The sequence below is a fragment of the Saimiri boliviensis genome, chromosome 2, assembly GCF_048565385.1.
Source record: "Saimiri boliviensis isolate mSaiBol1 chromosome 2, mSaiBol1.pri, whole genome shotgun sequence".
NCBI lineage: Eukaryota > Metazoa > Chordata > Mammalia > Primates > Cebidae > Saimiri > Saimiri boliviensis.
Window position 1 is genome coordinate 87,103,464 of NC_133450.1, and position 13,400 is coordinate 87,116,863.

General features: G+C 41.5%; 1 protein-coding gene across 5 annotated transcripts in view; it reads left to right on the plus strand.

The window, feature by feature from the left end:
• The window catches only part of FAM81A (family with sequence similarity 81 member A), a 135,006-nt gene that overhangs the window by 110,805 nt on the left and 10,801 nt on the right, over window positions 1–13,400 (plus strand). For all 5 annotated transcript variants that reach the window (XM_074393846.1, XM_074393845.1, XM_039469083.2 and 2 more), the window contains 2 exons: window positions 5,597–5,726; window positions 8,026–8,132. In XM_074393846.1, coding sequence (XP_074249947.1) covers window positions 5,597–5,726; window positions 8,026–8,132 — 237 coding nt within the window. The remainder of the gene's footprint in view (window positions 1–5,596; window positions 5,727–8,025; window positions 8,133–13,400) is intronic.

Below are 13,400 nucleotides of genomic sequence, written 5' to 3' on the forward strand. Positions count from 1 at the left end.
AAGGATGAATAGGAAAACTGGTTACATTCATTGCACATTCTTGTTTAACTAAAGCTGTTGAGCCATACACACAGCTATACTAGAGCCCTGAGGCTGTCTTTTATAAGTTTTTTTTTTTTAAGACATGAACAATGCCTTTGATTTAGTGCTAGATGAAATAGCAATACTGCTTCCTACTTTTACGTTAAATATGTTTTTATTTTGAAATAATTTTAAATTCATAAAATGTTACAAAATTCATCAATTGTTAACAATTTGTCACATTGACTGTATTATTCTTTCACGTATGTAATTTTTTCTGAAACATTTGAGATTAAGAACATTTTTAACACAAGAAAACCAGAGTTGACATCACCGTGTGTGTGTGTGTGTGTGTGTGTGTGTGTGTGTGTGTGTGTGTGCGCGCGCGCGCGCGTGCATTTGGGAAGACAGAGTCCTGCCCAGGCTAGAGTGCAATGGCATGATCTCGGCTCACTGCAACCTCTGCCTCCTAGGTTCAAGCGATTCTCCTTCCTCAGCCTCCCAGGTGGCTGGGATTACAGGTGCCCATCACCATGCCTGGCTAATTTCTGTAATTTTTTTTTAAATAGAGTTAAGGTTTTACCATGTTGGCCAGGCTGGTCTTGAACTCCTGACCTTAGGTGATCCGCCCACCTCGCCTCCCAAAGTGCTGGGATTACAGGTGTGAGCCACCTTGCCAGGCCATGTTTTCTGATGGGAGTCTTCGGTATCTTACCTTGTGCTTCTCTCTGTGTCCCCTACCCAGCCTGCTTCTTTATTTATATAAGTACACAAGGGATGTGTGCTGGTAGGAAAAAATCAGAAATGCAATAAAATATACAAAATAAAAATGAAGCCTGGCCAGGAGTGTTGGCTCCCAGATAATCCCAATACTTTGGGAGGGTAAGGCAGATGGATCACCTAAGGTCAGGAGTTTGAGACCAGCCTAGCCCAACATGGTGAAAACCTCTCTCTACTAAAAATACAAAAATTAGCTGGATGCGGCAGTGGGGCCCTGAAATCCCAGCCACTCAGGAGGCTGAGGCAGGAGAATTGCTTGAGCGTGGGAGGTTACAGGTTTGCAGTGAGCTGGGATCACACCACTCTACTCCAGCCTGGGTGACAGAGTCAGATTCCATTTCAAAAAAATAAAAGAAGAAGGCTTACCATCTCTTGGCCCTGCTTTACTCCTTAGAGGTAACTAATATTAACAGTCTGTTGTCTGTCCTTTCAAACTTTTCTCATAAGTAATAATAAGGTAACAGTTTATCATTACAAAGATATAATGGTTTGTAGTCTAATAAATTACTTAACAGTGTGATTTTAACTTAATTATATACTATTCTGCAACGTAAGTTTTGCCACATAACGACATATGTGGATGCTTTTCCCGTATGTACATAGATCTAGCATACTTTTTAATTGGATATGGATTATTTTGCTACATCTATGTACTATAATTCAATATTATTTAGCCACTATTGTTTTTTGTTGTTGTTGTTTTGAGACAGAGTCTCTGTCTCCCAGGCTGGAGTGCAATGGTGCAATCTCAGCTCACTGCAACCTCCGCCTCCCAGGCTCAAGTGGTTCTTGTGCCTCAGCCTCCTGAGTAGCTGGGATTACAGGCACATGCCTCCACACCTGGCTAGTTTTTGTATTTTTAGTAGAGATGGGATTTTGCCATGTTGGCCAGCCTGGTCTTAAACTCCCGGCCTCAAGCAACCTAAAGTGCTGGGATTACAGGCATAAGCCACTGCACCCAGCCCTAGCCACTGTTGTATTAAAGGAAATTCATGTTTTAGTAATTTTGTTTCCAAGTGAGACACAGCATTGAAGCCAAGTGATAGCTAGTGAAAACTTCAGAATAATTTTGAGACCTTTTCAAACTACATTTTATAACAGTCTGTCCCTCAAACAGCTTTGTAAAGGTGATGAAACTGGTCTGATGTAGTGATACCTGATGGTGTCTATAGAGGAAGCTTATGTTTGGATTGGAAAATAATTCCTTTTAAAAAAACTGTAATTTTTTTATTTCATTGTATTTTTAAAACCTCTGCTTTAACCAAATATGATTTAAATATTTTGCTAAAAAATTGTGAACTCAAAATAACAAATCAAGGTCTGTATTTGGCATTATTTGTAACCACCATTTGTGACATAGGATGATTTGTGAGGATTAATGAAATAACATATGTCAAGTATCTACTAGTATCTACCTGGTACATAGTAAATATTTCCTTATATTCATTCATTCACAAATGTTTATTAAGCCTCTACTATATGTAAGGCAATATGCTAGGCACTAGGGTTTTAGTGATGAAAAAGACATATATAATATCTCCTTGCTTGCAGTTTACATTCTAGAACAGTTGTTGCAAAGTGAGAGTCTTGAAGAAAGTTGGGGCCGGGCGTGGTGGCTCATGCCTGTAATCCAAGCACTTTGGAGGCCAAGGTGGGCGGATCACCTGAGGTTAGGAGTTCAAGACCAGCCTGACCAACATGGTGAAACCCCGTTTTAGTAACAAAAAGAAAAAAAAGAAAGAAAGATGGAATAATTGAGCTGGTGGCTTACTTTCTTTAGAGTCAATAATAAATTAAATTTACCAACAATTTTATCAGTTTACTTACCATTGTTTATTGCACCCTAGTCCTTCCTTGTGGGTGTTCTTTTCTCCTTACTGAAGTACATTCATTAGTAACTTTTTCAGTATTGGTTTGTGGGTGATATATTTCTTAATCTTTGTGTGTTAGAAACAGTCTTTAGTTTGCACTTATTCTTGGATGATAGAAGATCTTTCTCCATAATCTTCTGATCTCTTTTTTTTCCTGTATCTGTTGTGGGCTGTCAGTCTTATCTTCAGTTTTTGGTAGATTACTTCTCTTTAGTCTTTAGCTTTTTTTTTTTTTTTTTTTTTTTTTGAGACGGAGTTTCGCTCTTGTTACCCAGGCTGGAGTGCAATGGCACGATCTCGGCTCACCGCAACCTCCGCCTCCTGGGTTCAAGCAATTCTCCTGCCTCAGCCTCCTGAGTAGCTGGGATTACAGGCACACACCACCATGCCCAGCTAATTTTTTGTATTTTTAGTAGAGACGGGGTTTCACTTTGTTGACCAGGATGGTCTCGATCTCTCGACCTCGTGATCCACCCGCCTCGGCCTCCCAAAGTGCTGGGATTACAGGCTTGAACCACCACGCCCGGCCTAGTCTTTAGCTTTTAAGAGTTTATATTTATTAATTGGTTATGTGAATTTCTCCATGCTTTATTTATTTTTACTTATCCCAGATTGTATTCACTGAACATCTTAAAATTCATATGTTTCTTCAATTTTAGAAAATTGTTGGCATTCACACCTCAAATATTGCTTCTCAGCCATTGTGTCTATTTCCTCCCTATTGGAACTCCTCCTTGACTTATGTTAGCATCCCTCTCTTTGACTTCCATGTTTCTTAACTATTTTTTCATGTTTGTAATCTTTGCTACATTCTGAGTGAGTTCCTTGCTATTATCATTGAATCCACTGATTCTATCGTCAACCATGTCCAGTCTAGAATTATTAAGACAAGGGCTGGGAGCAGTGGCTCATCCCAACACTTTGGGAGGTTGAGGTGGGTAGATAGATCACCTGAGATGAGGAGTTCGAGACCAACCTGGCTAACATAGTGAAACCCTGTATCTACCAAAACCACAAAAATTAGCAGGGTGTGGTGGTGCACACCTGTAATCCCAGCTACTCAGGAGGCTGAGGCAGGAGAATGGCTTGAACCCGAGAGGCGGAGGTTGCAGTGAGCTGAGATACTGCCACTGTGCTCTAGACTGGGTGACAGAGTTAGACTCTGTCTCAAACAAATGGACAAACAAAGTCACAGAAAGAAGTCATTAATCATCTTAGCTGCCTATAGCATGGAAGTAGGTGACTTGCTGGATGGAGTGGACGTGGACGTGGATGTATACCTCACATCTGCAGTTCGCCCCTGTGTCTGCCCACAACTGACAGGAGAGATTAAGGGGTTCTCCTTTTCCACCTTCTGAGTTTTGTATAAATGTGTCTCACTGTCAGAATCTAACTCACAACCCTTCTGGTAAGGACATCTAGGAAGTATAATTTGGAGCTTCAGTCCCTATGATACAAAGAACATTTACAAGGAGCAAAAATGTTTTGTCACTTAAGAATGATCCATTTATATAAACTCTTTTCCTTGTCACTAATCCTCCAGTTTTTTCCTAAGTCTCTAACATTAGCCACTTCCCTTGAATGTCTGACCATCTCTTATTCCAGGCAAAATGAATCCCCCAATATATTGTTTGAAATTCCGCCTTCATAACAACTTAGGGCTACTCCTGAGTGGACCTATAAGCATCATCAGTCTTATTCCCAAAAGGTGCCAGCATACTGGGTGTAAACATCTGTAAACCAGGACTGACTTTTTCTTCCTAATTACACCTGGTCACCAAGAACTCTTCTAGAAGCCGTGGGGTTTTTTTTTGTTGTTTTTTTTTTTTCATTTTTTGTTTGTTTGTTTGTTTTTTTATTATCATTTTATCTTTTTGTAGACACAGGGTCTCACTATGTTGCCCAGACCAGCCTTGAACTCCTGGGCTCAAGCAATTCTCCTGCCTCAACCTCAGACTCCCAAGTAGCAGGTGGGAGAAGATGAAGAAGTCATAGGTGTGGATTGAAAGAGAGTTGGTGCAGTAGCAGGAGCAGATGCCGTGGTGGGAATCTGGGCTCTTGTAACTTACTTGTGCCTTTTGAACCTGCTGGAGCTTGCTATCTGTAATCCCTTTCCCCTTGAAGATGGAGTTCTGTTCCTAGGCCCACCTTCTAGTGTGGTAATTACGATGGATTGCTCCAGTTTCAGGGTCACCTAATGTCCCACTCTTAGGCATTCTGTCTCTACTGGAGCCCAGTAGCAAGCCAATAGCTTCTTCTCAAAGAGAAATATTGTCCCAGAACAGAGCATTACTTAGCTCTAAACTCTTATGGTTCCATTTTGTGATTCTGCTATTAGGACTTGACAGAGGCTTCATACAGCTCATCTGCCATAAGTACTTTGAGCATCATTGGGTCTGCCAAGTTAGAAGGCCCACAGGGCAGCTGCTTTTACTACAGCTTGAACTGGCTGCAAAGCCTTCCCCTGCTCTAGACCCCACTCATACTATACAATTTTACAAGTGATTTGGTCAAAGTTTAGAAGTAATATTTTCCAACATGGTAGAAGTTGCCTTCCAAATCCAAAGAGGCTCCCAACTTCAAAAGGCAGAGGTGGTACTGAAGAGTGACAGACCACATCCAGCACGCTAGCTATGCTCTTTGTATTGGCCTCTCACTGCACATACAGTGTTGTACTCATGAGCACCGTGAAGACTGTTTCTTTCGTGGTTTTATCTCCAGCCTTATTAAGCAACATCCCTGTGGTTTATCTTAAAAACCATATAATGAGGCCAGCTCTCTAAATTCATTCGAACCTCGGTTCAAAAGAATGATTGATAATGCAGTTTCTTTGAGTGGGTTGTGCATTTCAGAGTGTGTAAGGAAGCTTTTGAGCACGTTTTTAAACTTTAATAAGAATCAGCTTTGTTCTTTGTCTGGAACAGATGTGATGCCAGCATAGCCAGACTTTCTGCAGAGCACAAAACGACCTATGAGGGGCTCCAGCATTTGAACAAAGAACAGCAGGCTGCCAAACTTATCCTGGAAACAAAAATCAAAGACGCGGAGGGACAGGTACGACCTGTTTCAGGTAGCTTTTGGAAGCAAGTAATTTGTTCTTAGCTACGAATAACATGATGTTGATTATTTCTTACAGGAGAAACCAGCTGGGGCACCTAGCATGGGTTGATGCCAATCATAGGCATTGTTTCTTTGCTTCTTCCTTTCCTATTTCACTAGAGCGGCCTAGTGAAATAGGAAATCAAACCACCCAAATTTTTTGGTATAGTCCTAATTCTTTCCCCCACCACCCACATTCCTAAAACAACTAATACACTGCAAAAATTCTAAATGATACCTTGAAAGCTATCTCTTGCACAAGCGAGTGATCAAGTATTCCTTCACATGCTACTCGTCCTAATTTTTAACTCAGGAAATGATGTATTCACTGGGACTCATTGTATGTGCTACCTCATCACATAGTCTGTATGTGGGACAAAATTAGGCAAGGCTAGAGCACAGGCAGGCTAATGAATATGAGAGTATTTGACCTCAAACTTTACAGATCAGTTTCATAAAGCAAAACTTTTGGCATCTCACAGTTTGTTTTTCAGCCACTTAAGAGTTTCCCTTTGCCATCATAGGGGTCTGTCTTCCAGGACGTTTTCCACAATATCTGCCTTATTTGCTATTGTTCGTTTAAAGAGACTATTTCAATAAAATAGGAACATTTGGTTAACTTATTGGATTAAATCCATTTATACCTTAAGTATCTCCAATAAGAATATAAAGCTACTTATGTGAAAAATACAGGTATTATAAAACTATGAAAAAGAATAAAAAGACAATCCAATAATAATTTCTTTTCTGAAGAATAAGTGAGGATGGAATTATTACACCAGAGAAGTGGTGCTAAGGAAATCATAAGCTTCCCTGTAGTTAAGCCAAGTAAAATACGTAGATATCCACCAAAAGAGACATACTTTCTCTTTCTTTTGGATCTGAAAAATACCACAAATCTTTAAGTAAGGAACATTAAACATTGTAATTTTCGCAGAGAAGGTAGAAATTTCACACACGACTAGTTTTTTTTTTTTTTTTTTTTTTGAGATGGAGTTTTGCTCTTGTTGCCCAGGCTGGAGAGCAATGGCATGATCTCCGCTCACTGCGACCTCCGCCTCCTGGGTTCAAGCAATTCTCCTGCCTCAGCCCCCCAAGTAGCTGGGACTACAGGTGTGTGCCACCATGCCCAGTTGACCTTTGTATTTTCAGTAGAGATGGGGTTTCACCATGTTGACCAGGATGGTCTCGATCTCTTGACCTTGTGATCCACCTGCCTCGGCCTCCCAAAGTGCTGGGATTATAGGCGTGAGCCACCGCACCCGGCCACAGAACTAGTTTTTGTTAAATTTCTGTAAAGACAAGGGCAATGGGTAGTTGGTGTGAGAAAGATACAGGAGGGATCTAGTCTACCAGTTATATTGACTAGTGACCTGACTTGTTATGAAGGTAAATCTGAGACCTTGATGGACTTTGTAAACAATAAAAATTCTATTTTCTGGAGGCCAGGCGCAGTGGCTCACACCTGTAATCCCAGCACTTTGGGAGCCCGAGATGGGTGGATCACCTGAGGCCAGGAGTTCGAGACCAGCCTGGCCAACATGGTGACAACCCATCTCTATTTAAAAAAAAAAAAAAATCTATTTTCTGGCCGGGCACGGTGACTCACGCCTGTAATCCCAGCACTTTGGGAGGCCAAGGCGGGTGGCTCACGAGGTTAGGAGTTCAAGACCAGCCTGACCAACATGGTGAAATCCCATCTCTACTAAAAAATACAAAAGTTAGCTGGGCGTGGTGGTACACACCTGTAATCCCAGCTTCTCAGGAGACTGAGGCAGGAGAATCACTTGAACTCAGTAGGCAAAGGTTGCAGTGAGCCGAGATTGCACCATTGCACTGCAGCCTGGGTGACATAGTGAGACCACATTTCAAAAAAATAAATAAATAAAATTCTATTTTCTATGACTAGCAGTTACACTGATGGTAGAAATTCCAAGGTAAAGTTGACTATATTTCATGACAGCTGGTGGAAGTTGTGGTCTTGGGCAGGAATTGGGCTTGCTCATCAGAGGGCTCTATGTAAAATTAAGTGCTTAGTGCATGATGAATATATTGACAGTGCTACTGGTCTTGATTTTTGATGGGTGTAGAAGAAAGAAAATGAAGGTGGAAAGATGAAGTAGACTTATAAATGAATTTATCAAATTAGATCGAGTCTTAATGCCACTGACTAGAATATGGCTTACTAAATGTTTTCTGAAGTTGCATCTGAACACGTTAGATGTGGTATTTATAAGCAAGGTTTCTTTTCCAGATTTCTCAGCTTTTGAACAGAGTGGACTTGTCAATATCAGAGCAGAGCACCAAACTGAAGATGTCCCACAGAGACAGTAATCACCAGCTTCAGCTTTTGGACACGAAGTAAGCAATCAGTTTATTTTTTTAAAAAAAGTGGTTGAGGCCGGGCGCGGTGGCTCAAGCCTGTAATCCCAGCACTTTGGGAGGCTGAGGCGGGTGGATCATGAGGTCGAGAGATCGAGACCATCCTGGTCAACATGGTGAAACCCCGTCTCTACTAAAAACACAAAAAATTAGCTGGGCATGTTGGCGCGTGCCTGTAATCCCAGCTATTCAGGAGGCTGAGGCAGGAGAATTGCCTGAACCCAGGAGGCGGAGGTTGCGGTGAGCCAAGATCGCGCCATTGCACTCTAGCCTGGGTAACAAGAGCGAAACTCCGTCTCAAAAAAAAAAAAAAAAAAAAGTGGTTGAAGTTCTTTGTGAGTTTATGCAATACTATAATTTTTTTTCTTGGTTTTTATTTATTGCACAAAGTGAAAACAATGGAAGTTAAAAAAAATTTCTGTAGAGCATATTGCCACTTTTCCTTCATAATGATCGTCTTTTGTGTTTGGATAATTATCCACCTATTCATTCAACAAGTGTGTATGGAGTATTAATTGACCTAGGGGCTGAAGGTCTGGTAACGAACACAAACCAGACTCTGTTCTTATCCTTGTGGAGTTTAGTCTAGGGAGCTCATGACCATTAATCAGTGATGTAAATGAGCATCTGCTATATTATTACTAATGGTGATAAGTGTGTTGAAGGAACGGTTCATAGTTGTGGTAGGCTGAATAATGGTCCTCTAAATATCTTCATGTCCTAATCCCTGGGAGTTGTGAGTATATTACCTTATATGGCAAAAGGGGAACTTTGCAGATGTGTGTAAGTTACGGATTTTAAAATGGGTTTTTACTGAGAAGACTGATATGATCACTAGAGTCCTTAAAAGAGGGAGAGAATAGGATCAGAGTCAAGAGAGAAGGCCATGTGACATGGAGGTGAGACTAGGGTGATACACTTTGAGGATGGAGCAAAGGGTTCTCCGCTAAGGGACACAGGAGGCCACTAGAAGGTGTGAAAGGCAAGGAAAAAATTTTCCCCTCAGAGTCTCCAGAAGAACCCACCCTGCAAGCACTTTGACTTTACTCCAGTGAAACCTAGTTTAGACTTTCAGTTTCCAGAACTGCAAGAGAACAAATTTGTATTGTTTTCTGCCACCAGGTTTGTGGTAATTAGTTAGAACTGCCATGGGAAACCAATTCAGCGGTGCTTTGAGAATGAGTAACAGAGGCCTGGTTGTGGGGCCTTCCTGAGGAAGGGATGTTGGAGGTGAGAGCTGAAGAGTGAATGGGGCTTTGCTACGTAAAGAGTAGGATGAGAATATACGAGGTTGAATAGGCTGTCGTGAAAGGAATGTGGCATTCGGGACACTGAAGGATGAGGAGGGTGACTGGAACTGGGAGTGAGGGTGAAGCAGTGGGGGCATGAAACTGCAGGGGAGGCGAACCTGCTCGCAGGCATGATTTTTTGTGACAGCAATAGACACAAATAGAAGAAGACAGAGTGAGAAGGCCCAACCTATGTCTAATCAGAGATAACAGAGGGAGTAGGGGAGAAGGAGTATCAAAAGGGAGAATGGCAGACAAGTATACACAATTGATGAAGGAGAAATCTCAAACTTAGAAAAGCAAATACAGGGTGGGCACAGTGGCTCTCACCTGTAATCCCAGCACTCTGGGAGGCTGAGGTGGGCAGATCACCTGAGGGCAGGAGTTTCAGACCAACCTGGCTAAAATGGTGAAACCCTGTTGCTACTGAAATAGAAAAAGTGACCAGGCGTGGCGTCTCGGGCCTGTAATCCCATCTACTCGGGAGGCTGAGGCATGAGAATTGCCTCAACGCAGGAGGTAGAGGTTGCAGCAGTAGTGAACTGAGATTGCCCCACTGTACCAGCCTGGGCAATAGAGCAGGACTCTGTCTCAAAAAAAAAAAAAAAAAAAAAAAAGCCAAATACATTCCAGTAGAGTAAGTAAAAAGCCAAGTCTAGGCACATCAGCTTGGTGCTCTAAAATTACAGAACACCAAACAAAGAAAGGTCTTAAAGCAGACAGAGAAATTAGACCAGTGCTGCTTCCTCAACCATATTAATGGGGGCTCAGAAAAGGTGGTCTGGTACCTTCAGATACTGAGGGACAGATTGTCAGCCAGTGGAAAAATAAAGATCTTTCAGACAAATAAGAACTCAAACTTAGCTGGGTGTGGTGGTGCATGCCTGTAGTCCCAGCTACTCAGGAGGCTGAGGCAAGAGGATTGCTTGAGTCCAGGAGATTGAGGCTGCAGTGAGGTATGATTGAGCCACTGCACTCCAGTGTAGATGACAGAATGAGATCCTATCTCGGAAAAACAAACAAACAAACAAAAACCTCAAAATGTACTAATAAACCTAAGCTAATGGAATTTTTAAAAGACAGCCTTTATAGCTGGGTGTGGTGGTTCATTCCCATAATCCTGCATTTTACAAGGCTGAGGTGGGCAGATCACCTGCGGTCAGGAGTTCAAGACCAGCCTGGCCAGCATGGTGAAACCCCATCTCTATTGAAAATACAAAAGATTAGCCGGACATGGTGGTGTGCGCCTGTAGTCCGAGCTACTCGGGAGGCTGAGGCAGGAGAATCATTTCAACCTGGGAGGTGGAGGTTGCAGTGAGCCAAGGTCGCATCACTGCTCCCCTGCCTGAAAAACACAGCAAGATTCTGTCTAAATAAATAAATAAATAAAAAGCCTTCAGGAAAAAGGAAAATAAGCTGGGTGCAGTGGCTCATGCCTATAACCCTAATACTTTGGGAGGCCAAAGCTGTTGGATCACTTGAGGTTAGGAGTTTGAGACCAGTCTGGCCAACATGAAGAAACTATGTCTCTACTAAAAATATGAAAGTAGCTGGAAATCGTTTGAACCCAAGAGGCAGAGGTTGCAGTGAGCCGAAATCGTGCCACTGCACTCCAGCCTTGGCAACAGAGTGAGACTCCATCTCAAAAAAAAAAAAAGGAAAATAACACAAAAAGAAGGTCCAAAATATAAGAAGAAAGGATATGCAAAGAGTATGATGAACATTAGGCAAATCTAAACAAACAGTAATATTAAAGTCGAATTTGCAGAGGATCAAAACAACTAAAATATAGGTCAATGGCAACATCTAAATGCAGAGGAAGATTTCTGAAATTTTTCTAAGGAGTTTTTCAGAATCAAATTAGAGACATTAAATAACTGTAGATCTTGATAAATTAAGTGTGAGTATTAAAATTTCTATTCTAAAAGAATAAAATTAGAGTATATAATTTCCAAATGTTAGAAAAAATCCAAAGGACACAAATTCACATCAGATATGTGAACGTGTTAGCAGAGATGTGGAGAACAGGACCTCTTTATAGCACTGAGTAACATGTGAAGTAGTACAACCACTCTGGAAAAGAATCTGGTGTTTTCTGGAAAAGTTGAATATATTCAGACCCTAGAGAAACTCTTCCAAATGTGAACCAGGAGCTACGTATCAGTGTTTTCATAACAGCAGTATTTTTAATAGTGAAGGTGGATAAAAACAAACCAAAACAATGTCCATCAACAGAAGACTGGATAAGCTGCAGTATATTTCTAAAATGGAATACTATTCAACAATGAAAATGAAATCACCACAGCTATACAAATCAGTGGGAATGAATTTCACAGAGATACGCTGACTAAAAAGAGAAGTAGAAAACTCACACTGTAGCACTGTTCCCTTTATATAAAATTTAAAAATATGCAATGCTGGCCAGGTGAGATAGCTCATGCCTGTAATCCAAGCACTCAGGGAGACCAAGGCAGGCAGATTACTTGAGGTCAGGAGTTTGAGACCACCCCTGGCCACCACAGTGAAACTCTGTCTCTACAAAAATACAAAAAATTAGCCAGGCGTGGTGTCACGTGCCTACAGTCCCAGCTACTTGGGAGGCTGAGGCAGGAGAATTGCTTGAACCTGGGAGGTGGAGGTTGTGGTGGGCTACGATCACACCACTGTATGTATTTTAGCCTGGGCAACAGAGTGAGACTCCATCTCAAACAAACAAACAAAATGCAATGGCTGAAAAATATGTTGTATTAGGATCCAAACCAATGGAATAAAATGATAAAGAATAATAAGTTCCAGTTAATGGTTACTTCTTGGGGTGTGTGGTGATTGCAGAGTACACTTGGGTCTTCTAAGGTCCTGGCAGTGTTCCATGTCTCAACCTGGTTGGGGGTGGGGGGGTCATGATTGTATAGTTAGGGTACAGGCTAGCTTCCACGCTGGCTCTCACATAACAGTGCAGAGATCAGTGGTCCAGAGAAGTCAGGCAGCACTCACAACTCAGTGTGGTTTCTCCAAGGCTCCAGTCCTTGTCCCTTCCCAGTCACCTGGGACAGGGAGAGAGTCCAGGGCAGAAGCTTTATTTTTAAAGATATGACTGGGAAGGTGTGCTTACGAATTTTATGCATCATGCGGCTACATCTCACTGCAAGGGAGTCTGGGAAATGTGGTTTCTGGCTAGGCAGCTACGTACCCAGTTGACATTTGAGGGCTTCTTAATAAGGAAGAAGAAGAGAACAGATATTGCAGGACAAGTGGTGGCTCTACTACAATGGGTGTTTATGTTATTATTTAAATAACACATCTGCATCACATACATTCTTCTGTATTACATATATAATAAAAATTAGAAGTAATTAAGAGCGTGGTAGCATGTATGGACAGTTATAAGGAATTTGGGAAGGGAGAGGAATGGGAGGACGGGATTTTTTTTTTCCAGTTTTTCTTTTGATTTACATTAGGAAATATCCATAGAGGGCTAGAGCAATTTGGGGAACATTAGAGAGAAAGGGAGCCAGGTTTTAGCCCCAAGAGATAAAAAGGACTAGGAGGAAGAGCCTGGGGAAGAAGGGGACCCTAGAAGAGGAGATGAGAGACTGTGTCCTCTGAGCCAGGAAGGACCATCAGGTGTTTTATCTATTGTATCCTCCTGTCCTACCAGCTTCTCAGATTAGTGCTAAGCACAATTCTAAGAAAAGATAAACATATAATTCTGATTGAGCTGAGTTTAATGCCAGCATATATGCCAGAAATATGATAGTTTGAAATTGATGTTGTTTGATGTCATTAAAAAAATTATTAGAACCAGAAATACCATTTGACCCAGCAATCCCATTACTGGGTATATACCCAAAGAAATATACATCATTCTATTATAAAGACACATACATGAATATGTTTATTTAAGCACTTATTCACAATAGCAAAGACATGGAATCAACCCAAATGCCCATTAATGATA